Source organism: Sparus aurata, chromosome 12 (assembly GCF_900880675.1).
Source record: "Sparus aurata chromosome 12, fSpaAur1.1, whole genome shotgun sequence".
NCBI lineage: Eukaryota > Metazoa > Chordata > Actinopteri > Spariformes > Sparidae > Sparus > Sparus aurata.
The window spans coordinates 3,395,593-3,415,111 of NC_044198.1; the positions used below are offsets into that span (position 1 = coordinate 3,395,593).

General features: G+C 38.5%; 1 protein-coding gene across 3 annotated transcripts in view; it reads left to right on the plus strand.

The window, feature by feature from the left end:
- The window catches only part of LOC115592362 (LIM/homeobox protein LMX-1.2-like), a 59,043-nt gene extending 42,986 nt beyond the window's left edge, over positions 1 to 16,057 (plus strand). For 2 of the 3 annotated variants that reach the window (XM_030435000.1, XM_030434999.1), the window contains 7 exons: positions 2,421 to 2,547; positions 3,893 to 4,125; positions 4,342 to 4,523; positions 5,811 to 5,888; positions 10,888 to 10,954; positions 13,182 to 13,349; positions 14,992 to 16,057. In XM_030435000.1, the coding sequence (XP_030290860.1) occupies positions 2,495 to 2,547; positions 3,893 to 4,125; positions 4,342 to 4,523; positions 5,811 to 5,888; positions 10,888 to 10,954; positions 13,182 to 13,349; positions 14,992 to 15,149 (939 nt within the window). In that variant the 5' untranslated portion in view covers positions 2,421 to 2,494 and the 3' untranslated portion in view covers positions 15,150 to 16,057. The remainder of the gene's footprint in view (positions 1 to 2,420; positions 2,548 to 3,892; positions 4,126 to 4,341; positions 4,524 to 5,810; positions 5,889 to 10,887; positions 10,955 to 13,181; positions 13,350 to 14,991) is intronic. The other variant, XM_030434998.1, reaches the window with a different exon arrangement.
- Positions 16,058 to 19,519: the final 3,462 nt, after the last annotated feature.

A 19,519-nucleotide genomic window follows, 5' to 3' on the forward strand; every position in this document is an offset into this window, starting at 1 on the left:
TACAATTTTTAATCAGTACCAAAGAAATCTGATAGCAGAGCATGAAACCCTCATCTTAAATGTTTTGGTTATTTTAATATAACCATACAAATCTTTATTGTTTTAAATGGAGATTGTAGCAAAAGAAAATGAATAACTTTAAATAGTGAATATTTTGCATAACATTCATTCAGTAGATATATTTTGTGCAGGACATTTAACCATTATGACCATTATATTCATTGTAAAACAAGAAATGCACTTTGGGCGGTATTATGTTGCCCATATAATATAACTGATGTTTGTTGTGAAGAGTTGGTGATGTAAATCAGTTGGTTGGTCTGCTTGTTCAGTCAAGAGAATATTTAGCCTTGAACTATAAACAGAGTTTCAAGGTCCCCAATGGATGAATCCTAAAGATCATGTGACATAGTGTGTTGCCTATAAAGGCCATATTTTCATCCACACATACAAAACACAATGTGTCAGACAGTCTACTGCTGACTGCATAATTGTTTACAAGTGACAAAACCTTTTGCATTTCATGATTCATATTTAATAACAGTTTATTTATATAGTTATTATATATACATAGTTCTAATTATATAATTATATTTATATAGTTATTATCATTATATTCCTGGCTTTTCCCAAAATTGGTCAGATCCTATGAAGTCATATAAATTCACCAACGTCCAATCCAGGGAAAAGAGGTACAGAAAAGAAAGGATCTGTTCTCTTCAGGATCTGCCACACACACACACACACACACACACACACACACACACACACACACACACACCATTTCAACATTTCTGAACAGACCCTCCAAACAACTTACTCTCTTTCGTCTTTTGTTTCCTGTCTATCTTTTCTCTCTTTTTGGCTTCTCGGTCTCTCTCTCTTGCCGCTCTTTCTCTGGGAAGTGTTCTCACTTTCCCTCTGTATTGTCAGGAGGAAGAATGTGTCTATAGAGATCTGTGCTGGCTGTGACTGTGGCTTTGTCTTGAGGCCCAGTCTTGGCTCTGAACTTCTGCCTCGTTGTCCATCGGCCTCATGTCATCATGCTTAAACTATAGACCTAATCCACACTCAGCACCTGCTGTGAGTCCAGACCACAGAACATCACTCTGAGAGCAGATGCTAAAATGGAGCCGTACATGTGACCACTTTGTCTGAGAGAGTTAACACAATTGCACTACTATGCTGGTCACCTTCTGCGGGTACATCTCAATGCAACACTCAGAATACCTTTCAGAAAAGACAGTCAAAAGGTGTACACTGTTACAGTTCATTGAGTCTTACCTAATGGCATTGGCAATTCTGGATGAGAATTTAGTTCCCTAAACCCGGCCTTAGGCTATGAAAACATTACTACATCATAAGGCCTTCCACATATACAGAGAGCTTGAGAGGTTTAAAATGAGAACCAAGTAGTTGCTCGTTCATTTATCTTGAACACATCTTGAACACTTCTGGCTTCTTATCTGATTTTGCTCTGTAGAGATAAAAACTGTGGAGGACTAAAAGTGCCATAATTAAATAACAAATACATCATTAAATAATAAATTAAATGTGTCATTAATTCATCAAAATACCAATTCATTTTATGCACCAAAACATATAATTATTTCACTATTTAATTATTTCATGGTCCTGTGTTGCTTCATGAATTTATTTTATCTGTCAAACTCACCTATTGAAGTCTGTGGGTGGATTCTAACACCCGATTCTTTACCCTGCACCCCAAGTAAAGGCAAATTGATTCCAGATAATGGACTGATGCAATCAAACAAAACTTTATTGGCAACTTCTTAAAATCAAGTGGAAGGCTAGGTCCCCTGCTAGCTCCAACGTTGATACAGTGTACAAGGTGTAGGAGCAAAATGTCAAAAACTTGCCCTCACTCACAAGTTCATCAACCACCATGTTTTGAAAGACTTCTTCTTCGTCTTTCGCTTTCAAGACCTCAGACCAAAGCAATGGATTAGACTAAATTTGCATTAGCCCCGCCCACTGACTTTCATGTAAATTGAAATAAATTCATGAGGCGCTGAAATGCAGGACCATGAAATAATTAATTAAATAGTGAAATAATCATGTGTGTTTTTTAGGCAAAATGAATTGCTTTTATAATGAATTAATGACACATTTAATAACACATGCATGTATTTAAATCCAATTTTAATTAATCAGTGACACATTTAATTAATTATTTAATGGTGTATTTTTTTATATATAATTATGGTACATTTATTCCTCCATAAAAAACTTTGGCCCTGAGGTTTAAATCAAAACCCAATAGCATTAACCTCCACCAGAAAAGATCGCTACTTTCTATCAACAAGGATTGTTGCTCATTGGACCAGACACACTGTCAGCCTTTTAAACATGAAGGGAAGGAAAGTGGACCTGACTGCACCTTATTGTTTGTGTCCCAGCCAATCCACCTATCTGGCCTATCAGCTTTACCTAACAGGTCCAGAGACACTCTTGCAGTGAAGAGCAGTTCTGGATGATGAGGGACCTCATGAGAAGCAGAGGAAGAGCAGGGGAGAGGCTGAAGAGGTTGGTGCGAATGGTGTCTTTCCTTCTTGCTTCAAAGATGGACAGTGCATCCATAATATCAGAAGCAGTCCTTCTTGATTTTCTGATGAGGGAGTTTCATTTGACTGGTGTCGCAATTGCGGCTGGATTTAAAAAAAAAAAAAAAAAAGTGTAATAACAACAGTTATAACAGTTCACCAATGACTGATTGAGCAAGAGGCGTTTATAAAGATAATATCAAATTCAGCTCGAGTCTTGCTAGAAAAACAGTGGGATCTGTGATGATAATGTGCAAACAGGGCATTATAACTTCCAGTTAAAAATATGGACATGGCTCCTGTCTAATCACTAACAATGCTTGCTGATAGGAAGCAATTTAGACTGGTTGTCTTTTCTGTTTTGTTCTGAATTTAATTTCTGATTTGCACCTTAGGGACACCATATGGAATCATGTTTAGGTTACACAAGTAAAGCCAGGTGAAGTCAGTTATATGAGTGGTTACTATTTGGCTCTCTGGAACTGTGAGTGGCCAGGGCTCTCTCAATTCTATTTAATTTAACAGCGCTTTACTGCATTAGATTACAGAGTTCAACTTAACTAAATGTTCCTTATGTCAAAGAATGTTTTGCCTTTGAGGAGGAAGTGCTTCCATGTCTCAACCTTACCTCAACAGTCTAACAGTGACAATGTGTTTTGTTTTGTTTTTTGTAGTCATGATTTTTGTCAAATGCCAATTTGTGGTCAGTGTCACTGAGCCTGTACTTGGGTTGGAACTGTCTCTGACAGTGGAGAGATATTATGCCAATTTATAATCTTGTTTTATGACTAGATAACATTTGATTGTACTTTTACTTCATTGAGTAATATGGTTCACTCTGATTGGTGGTTAGACAGCAGTGTTGTTGTGAGACTGTGTGTCTGAGAGAGGGCTATTCTCTTTTTCTCTCTTCCTTTTCTCTTTGATCTTAATCAGCTGAGGGCATTCACTAATTCACTTAAACCAGTCATATTGTATCATGTCCTCTGTGAGCCAATCATATAGTTTCTGTCAAATGTAAACTATTCCTGTCTCTACTGCTGTCAGCTGCCATTTCACTGTCAGACCCTCCTCCTTTTCCATCACATCCAGAATCTGTGAGACTACTGAGCTCACCAGAGGTGCTGCCCCATATGTTTAACCACAGATCTTCACTACCAGTCCATGATATTACTGCAAAAGACTCCACATATTTCTTCAACTTTCTTTTTGTGCACTGTGTCGGATAACTTAATTGCTTTTTCAATTAAGTCTCTTCTGTTGTTATCGAACACCTTTCCCCCAAGATTCTAACTGTTCACATTCCTCTCTTTCTTGTGTGTCCTCAGGTTGTTTGCCACCAAGTGCAGCGGCTGTTTGGAGACGATAGCACCCACAGAGTTTGTAATGCGAGCTCTGGAGAGTGTTTACCACCTTAGCTGCTTCTGCTGCTGTATCTGTGAGCGCCAGCTGTGCAAGGGAGATGAGTTTGTTCTGAAAGAAGGTCAGCTGCTGTGTAAGAGGGACTATGAGAGGGAGAACGACCTGCTCAGCACAGTCAGTCTCGACAACTCAGACTCAGGTAATACTGGAGCTTTTTATAGCATACTGTTATAAACCCAGGGAGTTTAAAACACATCCAGTTAATAACATAATGTACTAACTTTAGGCAAAGTTTTGGATCTCATAAGCATTGGTCCAATTCAATTTTACTTTAATTGTTATTTAGAAAGGAGAATTTACATTTGCAGTTAAACACAAAACTGCAGTATGTGACTAAATCTTAATGTGGTGACAGATAAGAGTGAGGATGAGGATGAGGTTCGGGATGTGAAGTCAGCAAAGTGTCCTTCAGCAGTGAAAGGAAGCGATGACAGCAAAGACCCTCGGCGGCCCAAACGGCCACGCACAATCCTCACCACCCAGCAGAGGAGAGCCTTCAAGGCCTCATTCGAGGTCTCCTCCAAACCCTGCAGAAAGGTGAGCAGACTGGACTGAGTGAAGTGAGATATCTGTCTGAAATTAAACACTTGTCAAACTGTAGGCATTATAAAGCTTTCTTTGGTGTCCACAGTGCAACTGTAACACTCTCTCTACTATTCTCTCATTCCTCCTGTTAAATCAGGAAACAAGGCTGAGATCAATACTGTTCAGTCAGTAATCAGTATTACAAGATAAGGAGGGCACAGCACACAAAAACTCCAATAGAAATAACAAGATGAATAGTGTGTAAAAAAACGAGATTACAAAAGGGTAACCCAGTTTCACACATTAAAGTGTGTTTACGGGTCTTTGGAAGGACTCCTACATAAAATGAGAAAAAAGTCAAATTAAGTATTTTATGTTTGCAGAAGAAGCTGCATCTAACCTGTTTTAGCTGAGTGATTTCACTCAGTGGCTGAGTTGCACTGTGGGTAATGTAGGCACCAACTTTTTTCACACGTCATTGCTGTCCAGTCAAAGCCACTTATTTCCAAAATGTCTTTTCAAGAGCTATGGCAATGCATTTTTCAGATGATTCAATGACTTTGTAAATAGTTCAAAAACATCAAATTTGGAGATACATGGTTTTGATTGGACTGTTGGACTACTCCCTGACACCTGTAAACACATTTTAATTCTTGAAATTAACCCCTTTGTATTTTATTTATATTAGTTTTGATAAGTAAGAATTCCTAATTTGATACTTGTAATGTATTTGTGTTCATCTCTGGTTGTCTGTTAATACACTTTTAAAAGTAAATTCCTCAATAGGGATTAATTAATTAATAATTAATCATTAACATTCCTAGTTCCTGCACAAACTAAGTTAAAAGGTAAAGCTTAGACCTCTGCATTTTGCAGGTAAACTGAATTTTGTGACAAATAACATTTCACATTAGAAATTACACCTTGAGAGTTTGGTTAGCTTATTGTCCCTTTGCGGGCAGAAAATTATTTGAGTGCCATTAAAATAAATTAGTCTTATTGAAACAAGGGATTGATGCCATAAACTCCAAGCCACTTCTACAACATCTACTGTTTCTTCTGTTTATCAATGAATTATTCTGTCCATCTATGAAAGCTCTATGAATATCTAGCTGGGCCAAAATGGACTCACTAACCAAAACAACTTGGCTATTGAAGGAAATGGAAGTAGTTTATTTTAAAGCGCTGTGTATACCTTTCTGATTATTAGCATTGTATGTCTGATAACATAATAACCGTCTGACATATGCATGCACATATGATGATGGCTGATGAGTGTGACTGTGCTGTGACTTGTAGGTGAGGGAGACCCTGGCTGCAGAGACAGGCCTCAGCGTACGTGTGGTTCAGGTCTGGTTCCAGAACCAGAGAGCGAAGGTCAGTAAAGCAGTCCACAGTAGCCTGAATTATCAACTCAAATCGACTATGGTGACTGGACAGGCAGAGGATACTGTTTAGAGATTTTGAATGAAAAGTCAACCCTAATTCTTTAAAGTTAAGATCAAGATTGTCTTTATTTATCACACAACAGTGAAATTCTCTTGTTACAACAGCACGAGATGCAAAAATACAGGAAAAAGAATCCGAAACATTCACATTATGTTAAGTAGAAAATAAATAGAAAAACACAAGATATTTACAATAACAAACAAATGAGTGGAAAAGTGATTGAGAAAAACTAGGATTGGAAAATTAGTCTAGTTTTTTTTATTTTAATGTCAGGTATTTTCTCATATGTGACTGAAACATTAGGAAGTTGGATATACTAGGGATGAAACCATATACTGAATTTCGCAATTTCACAATAAAAAGTTGTTACATCATCATGGGAGTGTGATGATATCTACCAACATATCAAGTGGTTATTCTGCTCCTAAAGTTCAGGGATCTTACAAGGGAAACAGTATATATGCATTCTACTATCTCTCCTTGTCATAGTATTGTTATGTTTGAACCAGCCCGGAGACACTGCGACAGTCAAAGTGTTGTCATGTTTACTGGTGGGGAAACTACGGCTCAGCCCCTGTTGTATTATTTCCGTCACTGGCGGGTTTTTTTTGTTTGTTTGTTTGTTTTTTACAAACAAACTGTGAGAAAAACACAATGTCAGCCCATTAAAATCAGACAACTACTGAAATACAGTTAGGAAATAACATTGGCGGTCAGTCTAACAGAGATTTGGATGACCCTGGCTGTCTTCTGGACAGGAACTGTGGGACTCACAGCTGAGTTGCCCCCTGTGTCACACCCCCTGGTTTGGGTGCCATGGCACCCCTATCGTACCACCAGAGGGAGGGAGGGATTGCTACTGGCTGCTGTATTATTTTGCAATTGTACATAATCCAATCATTGATACCCTCCCATGAGTTTTTGGTAGCAATGACAACAATGAGCTGCACTCACAGTACACAGCCTCTGAGCCCAAAAAAAAGAGGCCAAAAAAGGGAGCCTCCTTCAATGAATAACGGTGTCAGTATAGTTTGTAGTCAAGCAATGCATGTTCATGTGTATGAGAGGAGTGGCTCAGGAAGGGCCCCACCCCATCCCCAGTGAAATGACACCCTTGGTGGCTGCCAGTCTTACTGTGCCTCTGCTCTTCACTCAATGAGTGGAGATTACAGCAGTCTTACAGTCTTACTGCCACAATTTCAGCTGTTCTGTTGTTTTGATCCAAAAACAAATCCATATTGGCGTCAATAAAGGCTGGCTTACAAATTCAGGGATGAGACAGGAGACTGTCAAGTTTCAGCTAAATAAAATTAAATCATGCATTCTGGTGCAAGTGTTATAAGCCACGTGTAAATGAAAACTGTACATTTCAGCTAGATTCTTAAAAACGTCTGAAAGTCACTCTGCCTCTTCCTGCAACTTACAGCCATCAAGCGAGAGTAACAGATGAGCCCACCCTCTGCCTCGAACAAAAATTAGCCCATGGATGCCTTCAGCTGTCTCTGTCTGTGACCCTAGTCCTCAAGTTTTGTCAAGTCCAAAATCTTGATCTTCATAATGTGTAAGATGTTATAATGATGCATGCAGAATTGGTATCATGATCCAGATCCAGATCTCATGTGAAAAAGGGGGTCTTACTGTTGCCAAAGCGCTTAATTGTCTAAACCAGTTCTTCACCAGTTAAGCCTGAATGGATCAATCATTTATAATCTACTATTCAGTGTCACTTGAGAGAGGCTTGTCTGAATATCCAGCTGGGCTGTGACTGCAGTCAGTTATCAATCTATAAGTATAACATGGCATTTTAACTCATTGTTGAAACATTGATGTTTTACTGAAAGTACAAGTAAAATCAACAACAGTGGAATTTATTTTTGTTGCAGCACAAAAATGCTCAGTACAGTTCCATTGTATAGTCTTCCCCAACATACTGTATATCTGCTGAACATATACATAGCCCCTGTTCTGCTCACTTACAGTTAAAAAAAACAAAAAAACTGACAAAGTTGGTGACTGTTTAAGAAATAATAACGAATGGGGCTGGTATTGTGCTTCTGCGAGTGTATGTGTGCGCGCGTGTGTGTGTGTGTGTGCGTGTGTGTGTGTCATCATGGCACATGTGGTACTGGAGACACCTGTTTAAGAGGGAACTAACACAGAAGTTGTTTTGAGTGCTTTGGCAGGTGTTTTCATGTCTGTCTGTCTGTGGACAGATGTTGTCATCCAACATACCATCACACACTTTTACAGGTGTGTATCAATCAGTATTAAGACAGAGTTTGAAGATGGGTGTGATCTGAATGAGGTGGTTGTGTGATTTTGCTGAGACAGATGAACTTTACCATGTGCTGTTAGACAAAATCTGGAGAGGTTCATCTGTTTCACACAACTGACCTCTCGTGTCATGATCCATTACACCATACACACCGATTCTGTGGTAAGTGGTGTGATAACAATTCAAGTGAAAGAGGCCCAGCTAGAGAACATTTCTTCAAGCAAGGGTCCAGACCATCATAATAATACATATAGTATATAGAAGGAGCCAAATAGCTATGTCAACATCTGTATGTAGTCAACAACTGGTTGTCAAATTAAATAGTACAATTCTGCATTTCAACAATATTGTCTGTTTTCCCATTTAACTAAAATTATTTTAAATCAGTAGTCTATAGTAAAAACATGTTCTGAAAAATGTGCAACTATTAATAAACCATTTGTTTAAGAGAAAGTAAAAGCAGAGTACTAAGATTTTCGCTTTTTCTTTATTTTTGACTCCATTTCACATATTAACACTCTGTACCAACTTAAACAACTTCAACACATTTAACAACTTTGTTTTCTGTGCCCTTTAATTTAGATTTGAGTGGGTACGTTTGCAGTCTTGGAACATATGAGACAGACTGGCTTTGAACTGCTGGTTGGAAAAATAAACATGAAAGAGTCCATTCTTGATCAAAATGGACTCTTTAATTTCTTGATCAAAATCATTTGATTTTTGGTGCACACAAAAAAAATTCTCCAACAGCTGTAATGTGCCTATTTTTTACTCTCCCAAGTCACCTTGCTGGTCTGAATGCACCAATGTAATTTAGTGTCATGTTATATGATTTACAACACATGCAATCGGTCTGTTAGTTCCCAGACGTCATTAAAATCGTGGTGTGAAGGCTGGAAAACACCTCTGATTTAGATAATGTTGGTGTTTTTAACTAGCAAAGTTAGCTTGTCAGCTAGCCTAACTGGCTTCCTCAAAAGCCATCACAAACTTTTACAGGTGTGTTGTCGAAATCAACATTACACTCAGTGCTTGGAGGAGCTGTCAAAAATGAAAGCAAAAGCGAGCAGTAAAGCTTCATCTTCATTTCTGGGTAAAGGATTTAAATCACAAATCACCAAGAAAAGGGTGAACAGTTTACCATTATGATTGTATGTAGAGCTTTTTAGGAAGACAGCTGGGCTTGCTGACAGGCTAACCACGCTAGTTAAAAACATCTATGTGAGTAAATGATCAAAAATGCCAAAAGAAAAAGTCTATTCAAAAAACGAACAGTAACTTTTAACAAAATATACAAAGCAAACATTGAGTAGTGAGTAGTAAGTTAGGGATGAAAAACCACAGAGATATCTGTATACAAATCTGTAGTGGAGGCACTAGAAAAAGGACTTGCCATTTGTAAAGTGGATATACATCACACTGCATTGTGCAAGTGGAGAATGACAAGAAATGTATCGTTGGTGCCTTTGATTGAGACATAAAATAAAATCCATTATAATTCAACACACGGTATGTACTGACACTAGATGCTGTATGTCCACTTACCTATTATATATGCACATTTGTGGACAAATTATCTCCACCATTTTTCCCTTTTGATTAGTTTATTTTGTCAGTGTAACTTGTGTAACTTGAACTTAACTTGGATGCGCGTGTGATTCCGTGGTAATACAGTTGTCCATCTCCCTCTTCTTCCATCCCATCTTTGGGCCTTTTCCTTTTTTCTTTACAAACTAGCTCTCTGAAGATGTTTGTTTTCCACTAAGCTCAGCTAGCTTGATTTTTTAGGGTATACTGGTCCGTGACTGAAACAGGTACGTGTCAAGCGTGCCAAAGAGGAACAGACGGATGTTGTTAAAAGAGAATCCGTTTTTCAAAATGAAACAACTTTCCAAGTATGATCGTCAATATAACGTAAGTAAAATAATGTATTTATTCTTTCTCTGCGGCCCGGTACCAAATGACCCGGTGGTTGGGGACCACTGATTTAGAGAACACTGGCAAGTGAGCTCTCATGGAGCATTTCCACTGGCACTTTCGGCCTAGCTGTGCATTTCTATTGCTAGTTTTACAGTGCCTAGTTGAGCGAAGCCACACTGAGCGATGCTCAATGGAGAAGGTCCAAAATGCACCTGCCTGTGTTTGCGAAACTCATGTCTGTGCTGGACACCTGAGAGAAATTAGTTTTTAGTTTAGTTTCTCTCCATTGTCCTGTGTTTTGCTGTTTCATTTGTTTGCTTTCAGCTGTTTCAGGAGTCGTGTTGAGTTACTGCTGGAAAAAAAATCAGCCTTTACTGATTGTGCTGAAGTTAAGCTTTAAAAAAATTAAATAATGGAGAAGTTTTATTGTGAAAATTTAATAGAAAATGAAACATGTTTTCCATCAAATAGATTTTTTTCATAGTGCTGTGGGGAGGTACAGCCACTCCTCTGACATTAAACAAGCCAAACACATCATCAGCTAAACCACACCTTCAAGCAGGTAGCCCAGTTGTAATGGAAATGCAAATCCCTACTGTGCTGAGCTGATGAGTCAAAGTAAGTTGAGCCAGGCTGGCAGATGTAATAGAAAAATGCCATCAGTCTGTCACTGACTTTTCAATAAATGCCTTTGGGCCACATATTCAGATTTTACTGTTTGTGTATTTACAGATGAAAAAGTTAGCCCGCAGACAGCAGCAACAGCAGGAGCAACACAACAGCCAAAGGCTAGGCCAAGGTGAGGATTTATCATCCGTGTGTGTGCATATGTGTGTGTATACCCTGTGCTTACAAACTTTTTTCTCTGAGGTCGCAAAAAGAAAAGTGTAATTCCATCTGCAAGATGTAATCTGTCCATTATAACTGTAATGACAGTGATTACTGAGAGCTATGTAATTGATTAATTATTTGGAGAAACAGCTTGAAATATAATTTTTTTTATGAGAATAATAAACAGAGTAGAGTCACTTAGCAAACATTCCCTGTTTTGTAGGCTTTAGAATGAGTCCCATTCTCTGAAGCCAGTGTGTCAGCTCTGCTGATAAAAATGAATTTTCCGACAGCTAGGCTATAAAGTGTGGGCCACAGCACTGACTGTTGCTGCAGCAGGCTCGCAGGCTTATTGCCACTGTGGTCTCACAGCGGATATGAGCCCACAGTTTAGATAAGTGTCTCAGTGCTTTGGCAAGCACTGCCTCTATCTGTTCAGGGACTTCCAGCATGTCAATATTGGCATAGCAGGCAGGGTTTATTATAGTGGAAGCTGCTGCTGTTAACCAAATGAGCAAAGCAAACCAGCAAATGGGGGCTGTTTGAAGTTGATGTTAGGATGAGATGAAGTCTCCTGGATGATGGGTTAGATATCAACATCAAACAGTCAGTCAGTTTCAACAGTGCCTTTACAGTATGTGAGTTTGAGAAGTGGTTTGTTGTAAAACATGTAAGCAGTGTCTGTGTTCACGTCTACATGGGTGTTTGGTGCTCAGTGCTCCAGAGCTAGAGAATCCTTTTTTTCCTTGCTATGTATTCATACAACCATCCTGGCAAGAAGGCAAATGTGTATCCATGGAAAAATTCACAGATTCTAAATACACAAAATAAACACACACACGCAACCCTGATTCAGGCAACAGGGACAAATTTCAAATTTCAGTTCTCTGATATTATGATGAAATCCAGATTACATTTGATATTTACACCTGCACTTGTGTCTTGGGCTGATCACATTACCATCTCATATCAAATAAGACCTAAAAATATCAATTTAGAATAAATGCAATCAGAAGCATCGCAGAGGTTGTGATCTGATGGCTTAAAAGCAACTTGTGATTTGATTTGTAACACACTGTAGCCAGATGTTATTTAGATAATAAATATATATATATATATATATATATATATATATATATATATATATATATATATATATATATATGTATATATATATGCATATGTATATGTATATATAAAAATACTTTAAAATACTCATAGGTAATCTTTACTTCTCCCAGAGTGTAATCTCTGTGACTAAGTGGCCTTGGAGGTATAATCTGTAGTAATTGATGGATGTTGGCTAGCTAGCATAACTGTTGACATGGCACCATGTCATATAGCCTGGCCAACATAGTGGTTGAGCATTAGGGTTGCCAACCGTCCCTTGAAAAACGGAATCGTCCCATATTTAGAAACAAAGTTACGCGTCCCGTATTGAGCTTAAAAGGGACGCACTTTGTCCCGTATTTCTGTGAGAATCAAAATGGTCTTTAAAATGTCAATGGAATCAATGAATGACAGGGCGTTTTATATGAAAATATACGGTAATCTTACTGCCAGCCCTCTCCTGCTCTGTGACCAATGAGCTGACAGCACACTCACACAGGAGAATAACAATGCAGAATCCGGCTCTTCTCATTGGTCGAGGTACTGTCGCTTGCAAGAAGATACCGGAAGACAAGACACTGAGGCAACTGGCAAAACAATCCAGCATGGCTCATTTAAGTCCAATAAATGTCCCTTATTTATTTTTCAGGGAGTTGGCAACCCTATTGAGCATATATAATCATGTGTCCATTAACCACGTAACAGACACTTGAAATGACAAGTGTTAATGGGACTTTTTACATAAAGCTGGTGCATGTACAGTTTTAGCTTTGACTGTATTAAGTAAAAAATATTAATAATCCTAAGGCTGAAACAGCAGTCCAATGTGGTGTGTTTGGGGTAGCCTACCACAAATAGGCTGGCAGTGTTGGGTGACACACTTAATTGTAATACAGTACTTACCCATTACACCAATACCCAGTGAAAGGTTAGCACCAGGGTGGGAACTTCATGGCGGCCATGGCGGACATGGCTGTTTTTATTACTGTGCTTATTCAGTAATGATTAGCCAAGGTGCAAGAATATAAGGCACTCACTACCTCAGTTGTTACCCTGTCCTCACTTGTTGCCACTGACTCTTCCAGAGGTGATATCAGGTTGTATGGAGGGCCTGCTCAGCTCTTACTCGGGGCCTCTACCTCCAAACCAGCAGGCGCAACTGGTAACCATGGAGCACAACAGATACAGCACTGACCCCTTCCAGCAGGGCCTGACTCCTCCACAGATGCCTGGTGACCACATGAATCCTTATGGTGAGCCTCACACTCTTTAATGTCTATACCTGTGAGTTAAGGTTTACCCTATGCAATTTGAATTGACTGTATTCTCCTTGTTCCTTTCATATTAATGAGGACTGCTGTGTCTTGTCCATAGTAGTCTCTAGCTGAAGACGAGTAAGGAATTAGACAGGGATGCTGGGATAGGCTGCAGCCCTCCATCACAGTGGACTATTGCAGTGGTTTTACATGTTTTCCTATTTTCATTTCAGGCAGCTACTAGGTCCATTAATCTTACTATAGTATGGAATTTCCTGTTTCAGGGTTGTGAGCCATGTTGTTTAAACATACTACCAAGTTGAATTATGGGAAATGTAGGATCTAGTGTAGAGTCAGGATACATCGTCCTCTGTTGCTTGATTCTATCCTAAACTATGCTGAAGTGCAATACTAGACCACTGAAGTACCTCCTCATTGTATTAAATCCCAATAAACTTCACAGATGGGCTCCAGAATATCAACAATGGAGTGAGACAGAATTTCCAGTCTCAATTTTGTCTCAACCCATTTAACAATTGTATATTTACAGAAGTACCAGAAGGAGATAGCATAGAGACAAACAAACCAGCACATTTTTGAAAATGTATCCAGATCAGTCTTGTGGTGCTTTCTGATATTATGACACTTTCCTCCTCTCACCAAGTTGTCACCTATTAATGTAATCCTCACTCCCAGTGATGGGAATGAACCAATAAGGAGTGGTGGCTGATTAAAAATGGATGCAGATCAAGACGTTATCAACAATCACCAATTGAATATTAGATAAATTCTGTTCCTGTGACAGACCCCCCCCCCCCCACACACACACACACACACACACACACACTATTTAATATTCAATTTGTAGGAATGCAGATCTAATTGCTATGAACAATTGAGTTTTTTTTACATCTGAATTATTGTATTGTTATCAGCAGTTGCATCAGCGTTGGCTCAGTTCGATCGCATAGCAAGTTGGCCAAAAGTTTTGATGGGTTTTGATTTTATTACAACATAACAACCCCTATAGTAAAACAGGTGTTTACATTGAATCCATTAAACAGTTTTCTGCAAATAAGAACTTTGCCATAATTTTAGTAAAGATTCCAATTTTAGTAAGATTGTTGATTTTGAATTCGTCAAATACCAACTGGTGTGGCAATGATCAATTTATTAATCAATTTGTAGTCGTGTATTAAATTCATTGCCAACTGTTTTGAGGATTTATTTACTGATGTGAGTATTCTAAAGTAAAAATGACCTGATTCTTATGAGCAGCACTGTTGTACAAGCTCAAGTTTAGAAAATCGATGTAAACCTCAGAAGGATGTCAACTTTTATTTTAGTTTTACAATAAAAATTATGTAACATGTTAACCCAGAAGAATTGTTACCAAATCTGCAGTTTCCAAGTCTTAAAGAGAATTTGTTCTTGTTTGTTGTTCATTTGTTCTGTGGTTCAGCATGTCGGGCTGTGTGTCAGCTTGTTTTGCAGCTCCCTTCAATGAACAAAGTTTTAAGTCATTTTGAAGTAGACCTCTTCAAAAAACACTTCTGGGCATAGCTTTCCAGACCTCAGCAGTGAAGCTAGTGAAACTCGATAGTGTTTGACTCCCCCATATTTTCTCTGCTTTTCCCAGGTACAGACTCCATATTTCACGATATTGACAGTGACACCTCTCTGACAAGCCTAAGTGACTGCTTCATGGCCACTCAAGATGTAGGGTCCTTGCAAGCACGGGCAGGGAACCCCATTGACCACCTGTATTCCATGCAGAGCTCATACTTTGCCTCCTGAGACTCTGTCATCACCCATCACACCACCTCCTAGGCCATGAAGAGTGAGCACACAGCAGTGCAGACACAAGAAACACAGGCCACGGTATTTTCCTGCAAGACATGAATCAGTGAGGAAGAAAATGTGACTGCAGGATAAAAGCCATCAAATACACCTGACTGACCTCCACCTGCCAAAGGAAAGGGAAAACTCGAAAAGGAAACTTCACATGCCTCCACATTCCCCCGCTGTTTGCATGGCAGGTTGAAGTAGCAGGTGAAGCAGGTTCATTTTGCGAAAGGGATAGCTGTCAACATTTCTACAGATATCATGATGAAAGTGTTTATTTGTGGAATGAAAAACTTGATTGATGAAAGATCAGTCCAAATTAAAATGTGTCACAGAAACATAAACTAAATGTTTCTCTGTAGGTAATATAGTTCAATAGGTGCATTGATACTGTTATACTTTTTTTTCAATGGGACAATAAAGCAAATACAGTGTTGGTGATGTAATTTTGCCCAACTATCAAGCTTTTCTGCTGTAAAAAGGATGGTCTGTGGGCCAACTGATGCTGAGTGTGTATATTGCTTTTTATATAATCACTGTTCCTCAGAAACATCCAGCTTTGCATGTAGATAGGACAGAAATTTATTTATTTCTAACCAATGTGCTGGTATACAATTAATATTACATTTCTATTTAAAATGACAATATGATCCAATTGGAACATACAAAAAAGAAGCACCCTAATCAATGATTATTTGATTCTGCTTTTTATCATAGTATTTGTGTTGTTAAAATGAGTGTGTAAATTAGCATTGTTTCACTATTTATTTTTTTCCCTAGAGATTGTTGAAGTGCATTTCGGAAGTGCTTAATTGTGAAAAGTTGTTGTACCTCAAATAAAAATCATGCATCCTCTTGAACTCTTCTTTTGTTGAATATATGAGAGACAATCAGCAAACACTGGCAGAAAGAACACTATATCTTGCATCGTGCAACATTGGCCAGCTCGGGAAAAATAACACCCTGACAAGCCACATACACTGACTGCACTTTAAGCTAACTGCCTAAATCAGTTTGCTAATAAGTTCGAAGTGGCAATGCTAACCTTGATATTTAACAGAAATAATCTTTTCCATGGTCACTAGCTTATTTTGGTGTGTGGCATACTAAAAATTGCCAATAAGCATTAACCACAGTGCTGAGGCTAATGGAAATATCTTTTTTTTTTTTAAGTCTGAAGGTTGCCAATTTTATTGCAATATATATACTGAGGGAAACATTTACAGTATATCTCAACTGAATTCTGTGCAGATCCATTTACTGTAGTAGATGTTTAGAATATGAGAATATTTAACTGAATAGCTGGAACCCATGACCTAATGGTGTTGCTAGATGAAAAATCACCAAGGCTCTCCTCTAGGAACAATAAATATCTGAGTTGAATTTAATTTTATGGCATTCATCCATTAGCTGTTGAAACATTTTACTCAAACTCAAAAACCCCATGGTTTATGTAACATAAACTGTAAGATCACCAAAGACAGTTGGATTCATCCTTCCGGGACTATGAATGTCAGGAGAAACAACTCAGAATTTTCAATCTGGACCAAAGATGTTGAATAATAGACCAACCACCTTGCACAACTCAAACAAGACTGAACCTAAGAAAAGAAGGTTATTAGATTGCATGGAGAACAGCTAAGATCGTAAAAATGCTTTGGGGGAAACAACAAATTAAAGTGAATAAAAGATTAACCTCTTTGTATGCCCCTATTGATCCATCTACCTGGTTAGAGGTTAGACAACAGTACTTCATCACTCACATTGTCTTGGGACTGATACTGTATAGCAACAGTCTAAAGTACCCTGGCAACTTCTCATTTCACCTCACTCTTAATTGTAGTGGGGTTTTTTTTATAATAGTGATGATCAGTTTCAAGATGCCAATGATGTTCATTGAAAACATTTACACCAGAGCACCAGATTCTGGCATTCATTGTTGGGGACCCCCTGAATTCCCCTAGGCCATAATTCCATTTGACCAACCCTTAATTCCATGAATAAGCTATCTATAAACATTATTACACAAAGGAGCTGGTTGAGATTGGGGCAACTATAAAAAGAGCCTCTTGAAAGCTTTCAAATTAAGGTATTAAAGGGAACTCCAACTAGGAGAAGGAATAACATTTCCTATCTGTCCAGGAGAGCCTCAGCAACTCCAGGGTGGGTGAAACACAAATACAAGGTATGATTACCCCAGGAATAATCTGCCATTATATCTATATTGTACAAACTTGCAAATTTTATTTACGTCAAATGCAAATGTTCATTGCCAATGCAAGAAGTGTGCCCTTTACATACCAATGCTGCTTTTAATTCAAATTTTAAGACAGAGGAGCTGGCCATTTTTATTCACATCTGTCAGACAACCCTACGCTTTGTTGTCTCCTACAGCAGTGGTCCCTAACCACCAGGCTGTGGACCGGTTCCGGTCCGTAGGTCGTTTGGTGCCGGGCCGAATAAATACATTATTTTACTTACGTTATATTGCCGATCATACTCGGAAAGTTGTTTTATTTTAAAAAACGGATTCTCTTTTAATAACATCTGTCTGTTCCTCTTGGCACGCTTAGGTATTACACATTACCTACAACTCATATTACCTGTGGTGTACCACAAGGTTCAGTTTAGGTCCAATTGTATTTTCTATTTATGCTCGACTATATGATCCTACATCACAATTAGTCTTTTATTTCTATGCAGCCGACACATAAAAAAAACCTTCCGCAGAGATCTGGTGAACCAAAAAGCCTAGCTGCTGTCTGTTTCAATGACATCTAATGTTGGATGGCACAACGTTTTTTGTTTTTTTTTACAAATGAACAATTCCAAATCACAAATCATACTTTTCAACTACCCACACCAAAAAATCTGTGTCATAGAAAGTACCCTTGGTTCCTTATCCATGAGCATAAAACCTACTGCCAGAAATCTAGATATCATGATTGATCTAGATCTTCCATTCGAACCACATATCTACAAAGTTGTCCAGCCCTGCTTTATGCGTTTCAGAACCATCTCCAAAATCAAAGCAATACTGTCACACTCTGACCTTGAAAAACTCACACACTCATCTTTTCCTGACTGGGTTACTGCAACTCCCTCCTGTCTGGCTTCAACCAAAAGACTCTCTCCCAATTCCAACTTGTCCAAAACTTGCTTTTGTTATCTTTAGTCCATTTATCGTCAATTTACTGCTTTTACTGCTCATAATCTTTTTATCTGTTTTTATTTCTTTTGATGTGATGTCATCATCTAGTCATCATTTCTTATTATTCATTTTATTTATCCTTTATTTACTTATCTTTTCTGCCCCTTCTTTGTTTTCTGTGATTTTTCTTTTTTTAATCACTTTTATACCTATCTCTTGTAATGACTCATATTGACTTTTTATGTTCTACATTCTCCGTTCTGCTCTCTTGTTTTAACTCACCTAGACTTCCTTGTGTTTGGCTTGAATCTTGCATGTTTACTCTGTAATACTGCGTTTTCTGCTTTTGATTGAGTTGTTAACTCGGAAAAACTAAAAATACAGGCTTATAAAACATACCTGACAACTGGTGAATAATCAAAATCCTCTGATCAAATGTTGCCCTTAAAACTTCAGCTTCTACTCAAATGAAATGATACAGAAATGTTTCAGTATATTCATGAAAAGTTTACTATGAAACAATCTTGGCATCGCAGTGCTAAAACACGCAGATGTCAGACAACAATGCAGCTTACCTCTCCCACGAAGCACAATAGCAAAATGGTTAATGTGGGAAACACAATATATAGGGGGACCCACGAAAATGAATATAGGGTTGCAGGAACAGAGTCTATATATATACTCTGGAGGCTTACCATGTCAGGTAATAACCATTTACAGATTTTGTGTCATTATAATATAAACCTACAGGTGATTTGCAGCCGAGTGTGAAGTTGTTGGGATGAGGGTCAGCACTTCTAAGTCTGAGGCCATGGTTGTGAGAAAATGGTGGATTGCCCTTTCCGATTGGGGGGAGAGCTCCTTCAAGAATTTTGGAGTCTTGTTCATGAGTGATTGGAAAATGGAGAAGAAGACGGACAGGGGGTTCAGTGCAGCATCATCAGTACTGTGGGTGCTGCTCTGGACCGTCGTGGTAAAGAGGTAGCTGAAACAGAAGGCGAAGCTATCAATTAATCAGTCCATCTATGCTCCGACCCTCACCTATGGCCATAAGCTGTGGGTAGTGACTAAAAGAGTAAGATCGTGGACACAATCGGCCAAAATGAGTTTCTTCTGTAGGGCTCAGCCTTAGAGAGGGTGAGGAGTTTGCCACTGCTCCTTTGCTCCTGGG